Source organism: Tachypleus tridentatus, chromosome 1 (assembly GCF_004210375.1).
Source record: "Tachypleus tridentatus isolate NWPU-2018 chromosome 1, ASM421037v1, whole genome shotgun sequence".
Classification (NCBI taxonomy): domain Eukaryota; kingdom Metazoa; phylum Arthropoda; class Merostomata; order Xiphosura; family Limulidae; genus Tachypleus; species Tachypleus tridentatus.
Window position 1 is genome coordinate 145,790,380 of NC_134825.1, and position 16,476 is coordinate 145,806,855.

General features: G+C 33.4%; 1 protein-coding gene across 1 annotated transcript in view; it reads right to left on the reverse strand.

The window, feature by feature from the left end:
* Positions 1–6,869: 6,869 nt before the first annotated feature.
* LOC143226194 (uncharacterized) overlaps positions 6,870–16,476 on the reverse strand; it is a 30,321-nt gene continuing 20,714 nt past the window's right edge. Inside the window, exons 3-8 of the mRNA XM_076456843.1 lie at positions 15,523–15,678; positions 13,180–13,434; positions 12,779–12,898; positions 11,154–11,489; positions 8,195–8,318; positions 6,870–7,387 (exon numbers count right to left, since the gene is read on the reverse strand). Of these exons, the coding sequence (XP_076312958.1) occupies positions 8,209–8,318; positions 11,154–11,489; positions 12,779–12,898; positions 13,180–13,434; positions 15,523–15,678 (977 nt within the window). The 3' untranslated portion in view covers positions 6,870–7,387; positions 8,195–8,208. The remainder of the gene's footprint in view (positions 7,388–8,194; positions 8,319–11,153; positions 11,490–12,778; positions 12,899–13,179; positions 13,435–15,522; positions 15,679–16,476) is intronic.

Here is a 16,476-nt window from a genome sequence, read left to right on the forward strand (position 1 = left end):
TCTTCCAAAATGTATTATTTTTCTAACAAATATCTATACAATGAATTACCTATCCAGAGTGTACTATGTAAATCAAACCCTAAATAATGGTTTCATTAGCCACCAGGGATCCAATAAATGACTAAAATAAATTATATAGGAAGATTTTGTGCATAAATAATTTACAGTGAATTAATAGCTGTACTAAATTTATGAGTGGTTCATGAAAGAAGTATATCTCTATTGCAATGTGACATGCAGGCATATCATCCGTTTTCTACCTGCTTTAGTGACATAGAAATTTTCAAAAAACATAGGAATTTTGCCGATGTTGTGACGGCCATTGACATTTGCTGACTCAGAGAAACCTGCTCACATCTGGTGCACCCAGACTACTTGAACAATTAGTACCTATGGCAAAAGAGAAGCACTAATGATTGAGGTTTTCCAAGTACAGATTGACATCTGGGGAGTTTGAGACTATGTTGGGAGGTACTAACACTCAGGTCATTACTAGTCATAATGCTTAAGCTCTGATCAAGACTATCAAAAATTAATGTACAGACGCTCGGCATGTCACTGGTGAAAGGAATTCTGCCAGTCAGAGGATTTCCTAGTAGATAAGGTAATGGGCATTCATGGGACAAGGTTCCTTTCAGGATGATAATGTTCTTGGAATTCATTGAAATTATGAGAGAGAGGCTATGTCCGAGATAACGTAACTCTCTGAGTGGGTCCAAGCAGACCACTTACTCAGATGACGGTGAAATGGGATTTGGATTGGTTTCTTATATGTTTCAGTCTGTTAACTACTTGAAATGTATCGACTCAGGAACAAGCTGTACAAAACCTGGTTCTGAATTTAGATGATATTGTCAAACATATGGATAAGGAGCTTGATGACAACTGGAATTCTTCGTATACGAGCTACATCACTTATTTCCTCTCAGAGAAAAATTGTATTGTTTATTGGTCCCATTTCAAAGCTTGGAAAAAAAATCAGCACCCAGAGAATGATTTGTGCCATTTACATGGGAAATTCAATGAGGGACTTCTCAAGGAGCTTAGGTAATATTACATGCAAGTTTTGGACACCATCAAACTCATATGCTTTTAAGCAGTAACCTCAAACCAGCCTTTGGAGAGGAAAAAGTCTACAGCAATAACTGCAGTGAGAACTCCAGCAATGGATAGTGCAACCCAGATACTTCCACCATGATGTGCTAAATCCAATTGGAAGGTTAACAATCATCATCCTCGTAGGATTGCAATGTTAGGCAGGTTGAACTATGATGTCAATTGAATCTGATAGTTGTCCAATGCTGTCACGGAACAATGTTACGGATTGATGTTGCTCACTGGACAAAGAAAGTATTCTGATGTTTTAAATCGAGCTGCTTTCTCTGTAACAATTTTGTTCCCATTTTTATAGAAAAAAGACTTTGGAAGCTGGATCAGTATTTTTCGCATTGAGGTTATCCATATCACAGCAAGGAAAACTTCAGTATTAACAGTTGAATAAATCGGAATATGTAATGTCAATTACTATATGCGAGTACGAATTCAACCTTCAGCTTTTAAAAACAAATATTTTGCCCATTTTATTTTAAATATTTATCCTTTCTTATTTCATTCGTTTACACATTAATTCCAAAAACTCAGTCAAATACTTTGAACGCTTACTTAAATCAATGAATCAAATTGCAGCTATTCGTGTGTATTTTTCTCAAATAAACTTGTCAAGAAATCAGTTCAAATAAAAACATTACAAAGGAGAGCAACATCAATACATTTTGTAAGCATGCTCGAGTACATGATAGTATTTTAACTATTTCCTCTACGTTAACTTCACTAAAAAAGCTGATGAATAAACAGAATATAGAAAGAAAACAAGCATTAATCTAAGAAATATGTTCTTAATAAGTTTATTTTTAATTAGAATTATAATATAATACTAAAAACAATAATTTAAAAGTTTGTTTCTTTTTCACCTTATACATACAATTTTTTAAATTACTCCAGAATAGTACCGAATCCAGCGAGAACCAATTTATTCATTTCATCTTTTTCTTGGGCTGCCTATTGTAGGTATTGAATCTAAATTTCAGCATTATAAGACATAAAAAGTTGCTAAAAACCGGTTATTTGTTGTTTTGAATTTTGTTTTTGCCACGAAACCTTTGAACTATTCAAGATAAGTTGTTATAAGTATTAAAATAGTTATTATGTATATTTATGAATAACATAATATTTTTGAATATTAATTTACATAATTCATAAATATATTTGAGAAAATGCTTCTCAGAGTGGTAATCGATTAGCATTTAGTAAAAAAAAAAAAGCAGAATTAATATATGTTTTCACCATTTTTGTATGATGTAGTTAAATTAACCATTGACTTATTAAGACAAGTATACAATGAGCCAAGAAGTATCAGAAAGGTTTTCATAAGTTCCAAATAATAAAATTACATTTAACTCATAGCATCTACGTCTTAAAGATTTCAAGTTACAGAATGTTTTCCGATCAACAAATTTTCTTGATCTACTAAATATAGAACTTAAACGTATCATACTTTCCTTTCTTTCTAACTAGAAAACTAAACTGATTAGTAAATGAATATTTTAAAGATATACGATATTTCCTAGTATTTACAGACAATCATATATAGAAAACTCGCATTAAAAATTAAGGATGTTATATCATGTACTAGTTACACAGTCTAGGAGTGTGTCCCAGTTACATATTTATGAGATTTTTTTCAGAGATAATTTCATTAAAATCTAGTGTTGATTGTGTATCTACATCCTCTATCAACATCATCGTCTTTAGAAATGTTTGGACGCTACGTCCTACTTCTTTGACCTATGAGATGATCAGTAATATGGAAAGCATTTGCATTTTGAGAGTAATAACGTTACTGCTTTGGGTATATAACATTATAATATATAAGCTTGATCTAGAATTATTCTTGGTAAGATCTTTATACAGTAAGAGAGAAGTGCTGAATATCCTCTTCATGCACTCGTTTGTGATTTATCTTGTAAGTAAATAAAGATTGACTTTACCTTGTTTTAAATCGTGTTTGTTTTAACACATATAGTCAAATATTCACTTATAGCTTTATGATGGATTTTTTATCAAATCTCCGGTTCTTTCTGGTAATCAGTAAATCTTAAAATATCAGGAGTAAAGTAGAGAGAAATCTTTTTCTATGACCACGCTGTTTTGTAGAGTTATGCTAACCTTTGACAATGTATTTTTCCATGCGTCTTTGTTATCTTGTGTCACATAGGCTGTGTACTTCTATAAAACCTGAAAATGTCATTTTCGAACCGAAAAGTTTAATGCACAAAGAGGGGTTCAATTTTGAGGAGACCATGATCTGAAATAGTAGCAAAGTCAATGAAAAGTCTCTCTTTTTTTTTTCAACTGAATGTTTGGAATTAAGCACAAAGCTTGGTTCTAGCGCTGTGAGTCCACAGACATGCTGGGGAAGGGCAAGAAAAGTCTTCTCCTGAATGATGGATTTCTGCTACTGCTATAAAAAGTCACGTCTCCAATATGTACCTGGTTCCAAACTCAAAATGAGAACTACAACTTGTAATCTATAGAACTGTTACCAGACAGCATCCTTAAACATAATCCTCAGATGACAGATAGCATGAACGACTGAAAATTGTAGGAGTGACTTTCTGTCTGAAGTCAGTAAAATGAAGTGGAATTGAATCCTCTGATGACTACTGTAGGTGTATCAACTGTTGCACTAATTCCACTAGCTGGAAATGTTTCACTGACAGAAAAGGCAGTGAGCATTAAAAGGTGATGATGGTATCCATTGTATATAGAAAATCTCTGAGATGGGAGGCATGCTGCTAGAACCACAATGAGTTGTAAAGGACCTAGTTGTCTACTGCAACTTGTCACTCTGCTATCAAGTAGCAGGGCCCAAATATTGGGATCCCTTGGTATTCCCATAACCTTGAGGTTAATCAGTAGAGGAGCAGCTAAAATAACGTGTTTGTTACTTTCCAACTATGAAGTGGTATTTCATGACCAAGGCCGCATTAATCGTTGCTCAGTTGCTCCAGGGCTTCAAGCGGTATGGGTTTTATAATGATAATCTGGACCGTCAGTGTAGCTCAATCTTTTTCTCAATAAATCTTCATATTTCTTCTGTTATTTGATCTATTTTTATTCAATACAGACGGGATTAATTTAGTAGAATCGAAATTTAATTTTATCAGCTTTCAAATATAGCATAAGAACAATTTATGAGTGAGATTTCTAGAAAGAGGAAAAAAGAAGTGGCAAACAATGAGAGTTTTGAACATGAAATTGGTTTTTATGGATATCAGAAGTTTTGCGTAAAAAAGTTAATACTGGTCGTTGACATATTACAAATGTGTTTGGAAAATATTAGAGGACATATACACTCCAGACAGCTCTTTTCTTGATAAAATGGTATAGTTTGCAAAATTTTTGATAATGAAATACCATCCTCCCAGCAATGCATCACAACAATCAGAAACACAAACTGAATTCCGTTCTTAATGTTGGGGTAGTAGTAAGAATATAACTGTGTTTACTCGCCGTGAATTGCGTTGCAAAGAGAGCTTTTTCCAAAATGGTTAGAGTAAAAAATGAATTACGAGCTTTGATGTTAAATGAACCCTTAAATGCCTTTTGCTTGCTTACAATAGAAAGGTTTTATTTGTTTGTTTTGAATTTCGCGCAAAGCTACACAAGGGCTATCTCCACTAGATGTCCCTCATTTAACAGTGTAAGACTGGATGGAAAGCAGCTTGTCATCATTACCCACTGTCAACTCTTGGGCTACTCTTTTACCAACAAATGGTGGGATTGACCGTGACATTATAACGCTCTCATGGCTGAAAGGGCGAGCATGTTTGGTGAGATGGAGATTTGAACCCGCGACCCTCGGATTACGAGTCGAGTGCCTTAACCACGTGGCCATGAGGGTGCCATTGCTCAGGCAAATAGATTATGAAGATATAATTAGAGATTTAGCTTCTGTCAAAGCAGGGAAAACCAATTTTAGGGCAATGTTTTTGCATGCTTCCATAACTTTGTACAATAACAATAGTTTTTTATTCACCTAATTCATTCTAACTTGCCATGTTGTACGAGTAAATAATAATTGTTACTATCATTTAATTTTAATATGTCATTCTTAAAAGTTAGATGCATGATATTGCAATTTGTTTTGAATAATTAGCTCATATTCTGTAATTAGCTTAATATCTATTAATTATAATTAACTTTAAATATGTTTGTATCCCATTCAAAGGGCTTCAAAAAAGAGAGTGCGCCAGGGCCTCAAACTACCTTAGTGCAGGCTTTTTAATGATAGAATGTATATACTATATCCTGTTATAGCCATGTAATTAACTTCATGATAGAATGTATATATTACATCCTGTTATAGCCAGTTAATTAACTTCATGATAGAATGTATATACTACATCATGCTATAGCCATTTAATTAACATTTCTTGTTTTGAAGTTAATTACGAAACTACAAAAGGGACTATCTGTGATATGCCCACCACAGCTATCGAAAACCTGGATTCTAACGTTATAAGTCGGCAGACGCTTTGCCACTGAACAGAAGCTCATGTTAATAGATGCACGCCAGTTTGTATGGTTGCACGTAGTTCTTATGAGTTCAAAAGCTGAACTGAATGGAAACTGTAACCCTCACTTTATGATGTCTTGTAATAATTATTTGCACTATCTAGCTGAGTTGTATTGGCATTGTTGCAGAGCAAACTGTGCATCACCCACTGGGTGCATAGCTAAGGAAGCCGATGCTATAACTTGGCAAATTGGAAATGATTGTTAAGATTTCTAATCTATCTGAAGTCCAAAATAACTGTGGTTTCTGTTTTTCTTGCACATAGGTTGAACCTGACAATTAACGCTGCAAAATGTTTATGTCCCAAACCACTTAAAATTACTTGTAGATAAGTAAGTGTAAAATTGTAGTAAGAGTTACACGCAAACATATCTTTCTTCTTTTTAACAATAAATAGTGTACTTAATATAATGTGTATCTTCATAATCAGTATTTGCTTTGTGAAATCGTTTAAAATTAATTACTTTGTTAAATACTATATCGATACCGAAGAGTGTATCTACATTTTCGTTGTCTGTGACCAACTTATTTACAATTTATCTGTGATAACGTGACAACCTTCACCTATGTAACTTTAGACTTTTCATTTTTAGTAACTTCAAAAGTTACATTTTATATTACTACTAGAGTGTATAGTCAAATGTCTTTTTTAATATGTGCGAGAATCCGCCTCAACCTGAAATCAGAATGGTTAATATAATTTTTAATTTGTTTGTTTAGAATTAAGTACAAAGCTACATAATGGGCTATTTACACCCTGCCCACTACAAGTACCGAAACCCGGTTTTTAGCGGTGTGAGTCTTCAGACATACCGTTGTGCCACTGACGGAGGGGGAGAAGAGCACGATAATTTTAGTATGGGCTGTTTATGAGCAGTATGTGATATTACTTTTTATCTTTGATTGCCACATTCATCTTCATCGGACTTAATGCTTGAAATCGGGTTTCATGGTGGAAAGAGCACAGAGAGCTCATTGTGTAGCTTTGTACTTAACTACACGAACAAACAATCAGTTATTCTTAATGTTGTAATATTCACGCACAATGAAACCCACATAGGACTTTTCAATTCATTTTCATTAACTTGGATATTTACCTCCGTATTTTCAGCATATTTTTACAAAAAATACGTTTATAAAGTGATACTATATTACTTTATAATCATGTGATTTTATTTTGATTTGTATCTTTTTTGCAAATATTTTATGCTCAAGTATTCATTGTTAAACATCTTGCGTTTGTTAGAAGGAAGAGATAAAGTATTACCGAAGTATGGTGGATCTGCAGTTTTTGATTCTGTATGGATATTTCGTTGGGCTTTAAAATGTTAGGTAAGAGGCAGTCGAAAACTGCTAGTAAAAAAAAGGTAGAGTATAGATCTTTGAGGTACTATATTTTCCTTTCTAAGTTTTGGAAGATAAATATTTACCACAATTTTCCAAGTCTTTCAGGTATGTGCACTTTTATGACACATCGAAGTCCGCCTTATGGACTACTTACCACATTTCTGTGTAATAAATAAACATTTAAAATATTGTCTCACTTGAATATATTTGAGCTTATGAATGACGAATTTGACGATTCAGTTTAATTGTATTTAATTTCTCTAGTAACATAATCTTATGTTTAGATATATTTGGGGGTTATATTCTTGTTTCCGTCTATGTGGTAACGTTAACATCTCTTCTTTTAAGTATAAATAGCTATATTCTCTCAGCCTTCATCCAGGATTTCTTGTGGGAAAATCTCTAAACAGAAAGAAAGAAGTGCTCATTATTACTTCATGCGCTCATCCTTCGCTTCTGTTGTAAGGAAATAAAAACTACTTTTTACTGTATTCTACATTGTCTTTAGTTTTTGTTTCATGAACAGTCAATTAAAAGTTTCTGCTAGCTGTTTTTATACATTCGCTAATCGAACATCCAGTTATTTAAAGCACTTTTCTTATTAATAGGTAACTCATGAATATGAGAACACCATAGTATTTTTTTCTTCAAATAACTGGTTTAGTTTTGATTTGTTTGAATTTCGCGAAAAGCTACACGAGGGCTATCTGCGCTAGCCGTCTTTAATTTAGCAGTGTAAGACTAGAGGGAAGACAGCTAATCATTACCACCCACTGCCAACTCTTGAGTTACTCTTTTACCAATGAATAGTGGGATTAACCGTAACATTATAACGCCCCCGCGGCTGAAAAGGCAAGCATATTTGGTATGACGGGGATTCAAACCCGCGACCCTCGAATTACGAGTCGAGTGCCTTAACCATCTGACCATGCCGGACCTTTTTCAACTAAACTAATGAAAGTTAAGGGATATGGGAATTATATGTTGTTCAGCCTAATTAGAAACAAAAATTCCTTTGATGTGGTTTGCAAAATATTTAGGAAATGGATGAGAAACAACTATACATTTTCCTAGAACTGTTTTTTGTTTCGTTAAAGAATTATCTAAGCATCCAGTGTAATGTTACAGATGTTGTTGCGTAACAAAAACCTGCATTTTTCAAAATTCTCGATATTAGTATTTTTCTGGTAAAGTATGTAATATGAATACCTGTTTGTGTTTTCCTACACAACACACGGTAGTTGTTCATACTTCAATTTAAAGCCTCTGTTCTTGCTCTTTGGAAGTTCTTTAGTGTTGGTCACAAAATGTAACGTGAAGGGCATCGAAGCACCTTGAATAATAAAAAAGAAATACATGAAACACATTCTAAAGTAGGTGACCAGCATTGACTTACAAATACCTCTTAACGTAGTACAACAAATACAATGTAAACGTTTCTGGGGAGAATAACAATTTTACACGAAACGGAAGGTTATAAAATTAAATGTTATAACCTGCTGTGTTATGTACATCAAGATCAGCAGTAGTTGTTTGTAAGGCTTGCAGTGAACAGTCAAAATTACCAAGGAATATAAGATCACTGTAGAAAACAAAAAGTATGAATAATTTTAATATTTAACACTTCTAATTATTTACTGCAAATAATATCTATTGCTAGTTTCTGCTCGAAGTTTACAAATGAAATATATACACACACATTACAACATATAGGAAATATTATAATGACAGATTTACATCTGAAGAACTAAAATGTTATGCTCTTGACAATAAGTAGCCACTAAATATTTAGTAGTTCACGACTTGTCGAAGAACAGCAGGATAAGCGCGCCAATCAATATCATTTTTTGAAATTCCACGTTTTACTTATTAGCGATCCACTGCTTTATATAATCTGTTTATTCGCGGCTTTTGTTTTCCTTTTCTATCACATTTAATTTTATAAACATATACTTAAAATTTTAAATACAAATTGATTACGAGTCATTAAATTCTTTCTATTACTTTTACAAATTTCAGCAAAATGTTATTATTATTTGTTAATTACTTGTACATGTAATATATTTATAAAATTTAATGAAATGTAGTTTCCCAATTCTTACAGTGATGTATTTAGGTAGGGGCTAAAGAGAGCTGAGCCCTAGGGTCCACACTCTTAATGGGAGTCCATTGATAATTTCATTCCATGTAAAATTACATGGAATGTAGGGCCCACAAAAATTATTATCCTCTGGGCGCACACAACCTTAAATCCGTCACTGAGTTCTTATAACTTTAGGATGATACAATAAGATTAATGTCCTATAACAAAAGGGGGGAAGCTATTTTTTCGTCTTGATAGAAAAAAAACAACAATCAAAACAATATAGCAAGCGCAAAAAAACCATCATCTCAAATGCAAAAAACCGTATCACAAGATCCCCAGAGCGAAAACTTACCAACTTTACTAAAAAAACCTATTTGAAAATCTGAAAAAAACATCTGTGAAAGGTCTTGTAATACCTGAACTGTAATGTAACAGTTGTTTGCTAGAGAAAAACAATGACAACACATTACATATGTACAAAGAATCTTACATGTGATCAAGAGGAAGATAATTTAGATGGTAAAATATACTCCTCAAAACAATAGGTTCAAAGTCCAAGAAGTCCCCCTTGTTTCATTTATTTTAAAGTTGCCAGTTCCCTTCTTAATTGTTCTCTCCAAATTCATCCATGTCCTTTCGTTTTTCAATGCCATTAAGTACAAAGGATATCCCAATCTTAAAAATTCTAAATCTCTGTTCTGAACTCATCTTTATGATCTAAATGTATGACTATTTTGTGATCGAAAGAGCTGTTAGAAACCCTTTCCAAAACCGATAGATTTTCGGTGGCATCACATACCACTATGCAATGTAAAAGATATAGTTTTCGTACATATTGTTGTTCCGATAATTATATAATTTATATTGCTTGTGATTATTATGTGACCTGTATATTGAAAATGGTTTTAATATGACGTACTCAGCACTGTGTGTTTATGTAATCCTAAACGAAAATAATTTTAGTTTCATTACTTATCCCTATCCCAACATTTTTTTTCAGTAGGTTTCATTAACTGTAAGGCTTCTTATGTTTTGAATTACATTCATTTTAATGTGTCAAGAATTCATCCATATTTTTAGCTCTCCAGGTGAAAAGGAAATGTTATATAATTAAGGAGTTATACACCCCTTAAACATATCTTTTTATTTTATATTGTACATAAAGAACAAATACTACAGTATACAAAGCAGCAATATTTCAACTAGTAAAAATAAATCAAATTTACAAATAAACTTAAGGTTTTGAAATATATATACTAATCACTTTTAAAATAGAAAATTATAACTACACTACTTGATGTACCCTTCAGTACACGAGGATCTACTTTTTCTTTCTCTTGATAAGCAACTTAATCTTGCACTGTTTTCGAACTAATTTTATTCGGAATTTTAGTTTAGAATTATTTCGTGAATGGTATTAGGAGTGTTCAATTAAAATGGAAATCTGAGGTGATTTGATGCTGTAAACATGTTGTCTTTAAATGTGAATGTTAACAAATATCTGATTCCCTCTATAATTGTACTAAAAGAGCTTGCTGCAACTATAGTAATTTATTAAAAACAAAAACAAAAAACACACACACACAAACAGTAAAATCTCGCCTAAACTAGGGTTTGAACGAGAGACTTCCTCCGGAGACTAAAGTGTTGTAACCATTGGCACACTTTGAGATCTAGTACCAGAAATCAAGTGTTCACAAATATTTATTTAAAATACTATGGCACTCGTCTTTTCCAAAATATTAAAAGATCTTGCTCTAAACATGATCACTTCTTTAAAAAAAGATAATAAAAAAATCCAACTATATATAAGTAATATTTGAACACATGATTTCTCCTTGAGATTTGGGTATTTTAGCCACTGAGGTAATTTGAGCATTACCAACATTGGCTTTGGTGAATCTTAAATATTGGTTTGTTTGTTTTCATACAGCAAAGACACATTGAGCTGTCTGATGAGTCCAGTAAATAGTGGTCATCTTAATACTTAATATCTAAGTTTTTGAAGGTACCAAACAATTATTTTGTGCCAGCATTTTTATGTACTAAATAGTGAATTACTAAAATTAAACTTGGACTCACTTATTAAAGAAACACTCTCAGAAGATTTTTTCATTGTATTAAGTCGTGTGCCACAGAATCGATCGAAGGTGAGAGTTCCACCGTCTTTGTAGGCATTTGGGATGGAAACCCAGTCGAACTGACACTGTTCTCCGCGCATGGCCGTTCCATCTGAACCAGTTATCTCAAAACATTCTGGTGTCCAGCGTATATGACAAAATCCTGGATTTGGTTGTACACATATTGCATAGTTTTGGTTACTCAAGTGGCGAGGAATGTTTTGGAGTGTGGACTCAAAATTAAAGCTTGACACGTAACCTTTCGTTTGTTTGTAATACTGCAAACATCCACCAGGAGCTGGAGAGAAAGGAGAAAGTTAAAGTAATTTATACATATTTATATTTATAATAACTTAGAATAAACAGTTCACTAAAATTAAACTCACATTTACCATTACATAATCTATCATGTTCAAGAAAATTAACTTTACAGTTTACTAACTAATTACAGTTATCTTATTTCAAATCTCTTGTAAAAACCTCTACTACAAAGTACTGTTTCTAATTCTAGTAACGTCCGTCACTGAGCCATATCACCTGTTATATAAAAGCTTATATAAAGTACTAGCTAAAAGCAAACAAACGATGAGCCTTATATACCCCCCCCCCCGAGTTTATGAAACATCAAACCTTGTATAAAATAGTAGTTAAACAAGAGGAAATCCTCAACATTCGCGGCATTTGAAATTAGTTTAGGCAAGATTATAGTATATTAATCTATGATATCTGGGGCGTGGTCAAATGCATCAAAAGAAAGAGTTTGACATCCTGAGTTCAAAACTGTAATTAGATCTCAATCGATCAATTTTGTTTGTTTTGGAATTTCGCACAAAGCTACTCGAGGGCTATCTGTGCTAGCCGTCCCTAATTTAGTAGTGTAAGACTAGAGGGAGGGCAGCTAGTCATCACCACCCACCGCCAACTCTTGGGCTACTCTTTTACCAACGAAAAGTGGGATTGACCGTCACATTATAACGCCCCCACGGCTAAGAGGGCGAGCATGTTTTGGCGCGACTCGGGCGCGAACCCGCGACCCTCAGATTACGAAGTGCACGCCTTAACGCGCTAGGCCATGCCAGGCCCTCAATCGATCAATAGAGCTATAAGTAAATATTTTGTACTCACAGACACTCTATGAGCCACCATATAGCGGCTAAAAAATAAAGAATCTAATACGTGAAGATATTTTTCTCTTTAGATGGTTTTTTGTAATAATTTTCTAAAGTTGTTAAAGATGTTCTGTGAATTAAAATCTGTATTATTCATCTTGCAATAAATACTACTAAAGTTTGTAATAAAATAGTTCATTTCCGTTTAGCAACATTTAAAAAGTTGCTCATTAAATTCTCTTAAGTTTTTATTGTACATTTATTTATCGCCTCAATCTTTTTTCCAATGAATATTAATAACACAAATAAACTTACTTTCTGTGTCGTTTAATATTTCAGTGTCATTTAAAAATATTTTTGGATATAATCTCTAAGCTATAAAATGTTAATGTGGGTTTACAGACAGAGAGGTGATCACGACAGTTTTGTATATCATACCTTTACATAATACATATATAAATATTTTGTATAGCCTCACCACGTTCAGTACTGTCGCAACCAATAAATATAACCTGTACGTTCCATATACGTTCCACTGAAACACGAGCAGTTACGAAACTTAAGGGAAGCTCGTTGTTTTCCGTAAAGTCGATATAAACTGTAAAGGACAAATAATTATATTGATATATATATATATAGTACTTAATAAAAAGAAAATCTTTAAGTTAGTTTGACTGTCTCCAACAGAATTAATATTTTAATAAAAATGGATTTATAAGCAGATGGAACTAAACTTTAGGTTCCAACTATCGCTGTTATAGCATAGTAAATTGAACATTCATGAAACATTGAGAGCACAGTAGTTTTGTATCACTGACACTAGTAAGTTTATGTTAGATTTGAACTTCATATGTATAAATTAATAGATAGTGAACTTACTATGCTGTCCACTGTTTTCGCCACAAATTATTGGAATATTCAGGAAGCCAGGAGCAAAAAACTGATCATTAACACATACAGTGTGACTAGGTTGGGCGAGGGTCATCTTTACGAAATCTAGTCGAACCTGACAGATGTTAGGTAGTTTTTTAATGGTGATGTCACAGCGGCGAGTCTCAGTGAAAGTAGAAGGGTAGCCGGGGCTTAGGATGATAGAGTTATTATGTTGAACTCCACCACCGCAACCCACCTCGACTGTAACAGATAAATCATAATTGTAAATAGTTCAGGTATTACGCGAGTTATATTACGTAATATTTATTTACTTATAACATGAGTTGTCGAGGTCGATCAATATCACTATTAAATGAACTAAAAGTGAAATGTGCCCTTCAAATACAAATAATGCTGTACATCAACTAACTCCTCTTTTGCTATTTATACACAGATGTGACCAGTAAGGGATGTAACTAGGGTGTCAACTTAAGTTTTAGTGCACCCGTTAATCTACTTTTCATTTACTTGTTTTTATCTTTATTTTGCTGTTGTTACTGTTAGGAATTGGTTATTAGTAGCTTCCAATTATTAGATGTGAATATCGTGGGCTTGGGCAGCTGCAGATATCTCTCTATTACTATAATGTTTGTTATTCTTGCAATTTACAATTTGTCTGTCCTCTGTTTGTGATGCATTTGTTTTGTCCAGAATCCATGAACCCCCTCCAAAAAAAAAACATCAAAAATATAAAAGAACAAACACGATATTTTAAGTTCTTAGGTTTTAGTTTTCTCCCAGCTTTAGCACTATATTCAATAGAAATTAATGACCAGAATTTCTACAAAATTGACTATGATGGCCATTTAAAAAGTTTAAGAGAGAAACAAAGACGTCCTTCATTGAATTTACACATGAATAACATAGCTTGCTATAAATGATTTATAAACTGTGACAGAATCACACAGTTAGAATCACGATGTGACAATAAAAAGGCCCGGCATGGCAGGGTGATTAAGTCACTCGACTCATAATCCGAGGGTTGCGGGTTTGAATCCCCATCGCACCAAAACATGCTTGCCCTTTCAGCCATGGGGACGTTATAAAGTAATGGTCAATCTCACTATTCGTTGGTAAAAGAGTAGCCCAAGAGTTTGCGGTGAGTAGTGATGATGACTAGTTGCCTTCCCTCTAGTCTTACACTGCTAAATTAGGGACGGCTAGCGCAGATAACCCTCGTGTAGCTATGCGCTAAATTTAAACCAAACTAAACACAATGAAAAAGAGATTATGAATCTTCAAGAGCAATAGCTGTTTGATAAATTATTAGTGGTATGGTCATTAGAAACATTCCAGCCCATCTTATCAAACTTCAGTGTGGTTAATATACCAAGTGCATTAACATGGAATATTTGTTTATTGACAGAAAATAAGTTATGCTTCTTTCACTGTAAGCACTGAAGTGTATTGCAAAATAAGAACACACATCTGACATTATAGTGATTAACCAGGATTTTAATAAAAGTTTCATAACTTCAGGCCATCAAATTATTTGTATGAATTGATATCATATACTGTTTAATGTCGTGAAGGTCTACAAGCCATAATCTACCGCGATTGCTTTGTCACAACCTGGCATTATGAGCGATTATATGGCAAAGAGCAATATCTTTTTTTTTCAATAAGATTGTATGCTAACTCTTGCACATATTGGTTATATGAAGCCGTTTTTATTAAGAATCGTCCTTAACTTAACAGAGCTTACGACTTGAAATTAATTGTTTTGTTTTAAAATATTTTGTAATACTACTTGTAATACAAAAAGGATATATCCTGAAATTTCAATAGACATTTAACTGTATTGCGGTTTATTCCACCAGGTTGTAACAAATTAATTTTTTTTTCTGAATTTCAACAAAGATAATAGAGAGCTATCTTCAACAGCCGTGCCTAATTTAATAGTAATATACAATAGGGAAAACAGTTAGTCAACACCACTCATCGCCAAGTCACGGGTTACTTTTCACCAACGAATAGTGGGATTGACCGTAACAACAAAACACTCATACTGCGAAGGTGAGAATGTTCGGTGACGGGGATTCGAACCTACGACCTAAGCCATACCAGGTATGCCAAATAAAATAATCCATAATATCTGTTCGCCAGTGTTGTTACAACCTCGTAAAACTGGGTGTGATAGAGTGTAAGCAAACGACACTAACTTGAATATAAAAGAAAATGAAAATAAAAACAAAATCTGGGCTATTCCAATGTAAAACGTACCGCAAAGAATCTTTAAATCAGATAGCGATTTATCTATTAATACGTGAAAAGGTAACTGCAACTTACATACACAACATACTCCAAACTTTGAAGCACAGCTGCCTCTCTCTTTACCTCCCAGATTTTTACATTCCCATTTGGTGTAACAAGTTCCGACCAGCTGATCATCTGTCTGGCACAATTCGTTAGGAAAGTCAACCAAAGAGAAAATGCTGAAGAAAGCTAAAAATAATATATATATATACATACATATTATAGTGTTGGTTATATTAAAGCAAATTTAATGACAACAGTACACTTGGATAATATGGGAATCGGGGCATAAATATAAGTCAACTCAATTAAATGAATGAAATAAAAATTGGCGGCCAAATTGATTGCTACAGTTAGTTATTTTGTTTGTTTGGTTGTTTATTTTGAATTAAGCACAAAGCTACACAATGGGCTATCTGTACTCTGCCCACCACAGGTATCGAAACCCGGTTTTTAGTGTGGAAGTCCGCAAACATACTACTGTGCCACTGGAGGGCTACAGTTAGTAATAGCTTTGATAATAATTTAACTGCAAATATTCATTCACTTGTTAGCCAGACTACATTTTGTTTGTTCAACTTGAGGCATGATGTTGGATAAAAAACAAACGTAACGAATGAATATTTGCTGCAAAATTATTATCAAAGCTATTACTAACTGTATCAACCAGTTTGGCTGCCAATATCGATTTCATTCATTTAAGTCGTACGCTCAGTCCTATCGTAATGGTACCTTTTTATGCAGACGTAAGGTGTTTTTGATTAAATATCATGATTTTTGGTCAATACACACCAACAAATTACAGCCAATGAGAAAATGATACCCGATGGTAACCAACATTAATTATCTTTAGGATTGTAATCTTATTACTCGGAATTGACCAATAATTTACAGAAACAATGAGATTCTTACAAAGATACGGTGGTAGGGATTTCTCTCTAAAACAGTGTTCATAACTTCCTTTATAATAACGTAATAGAATGTAGA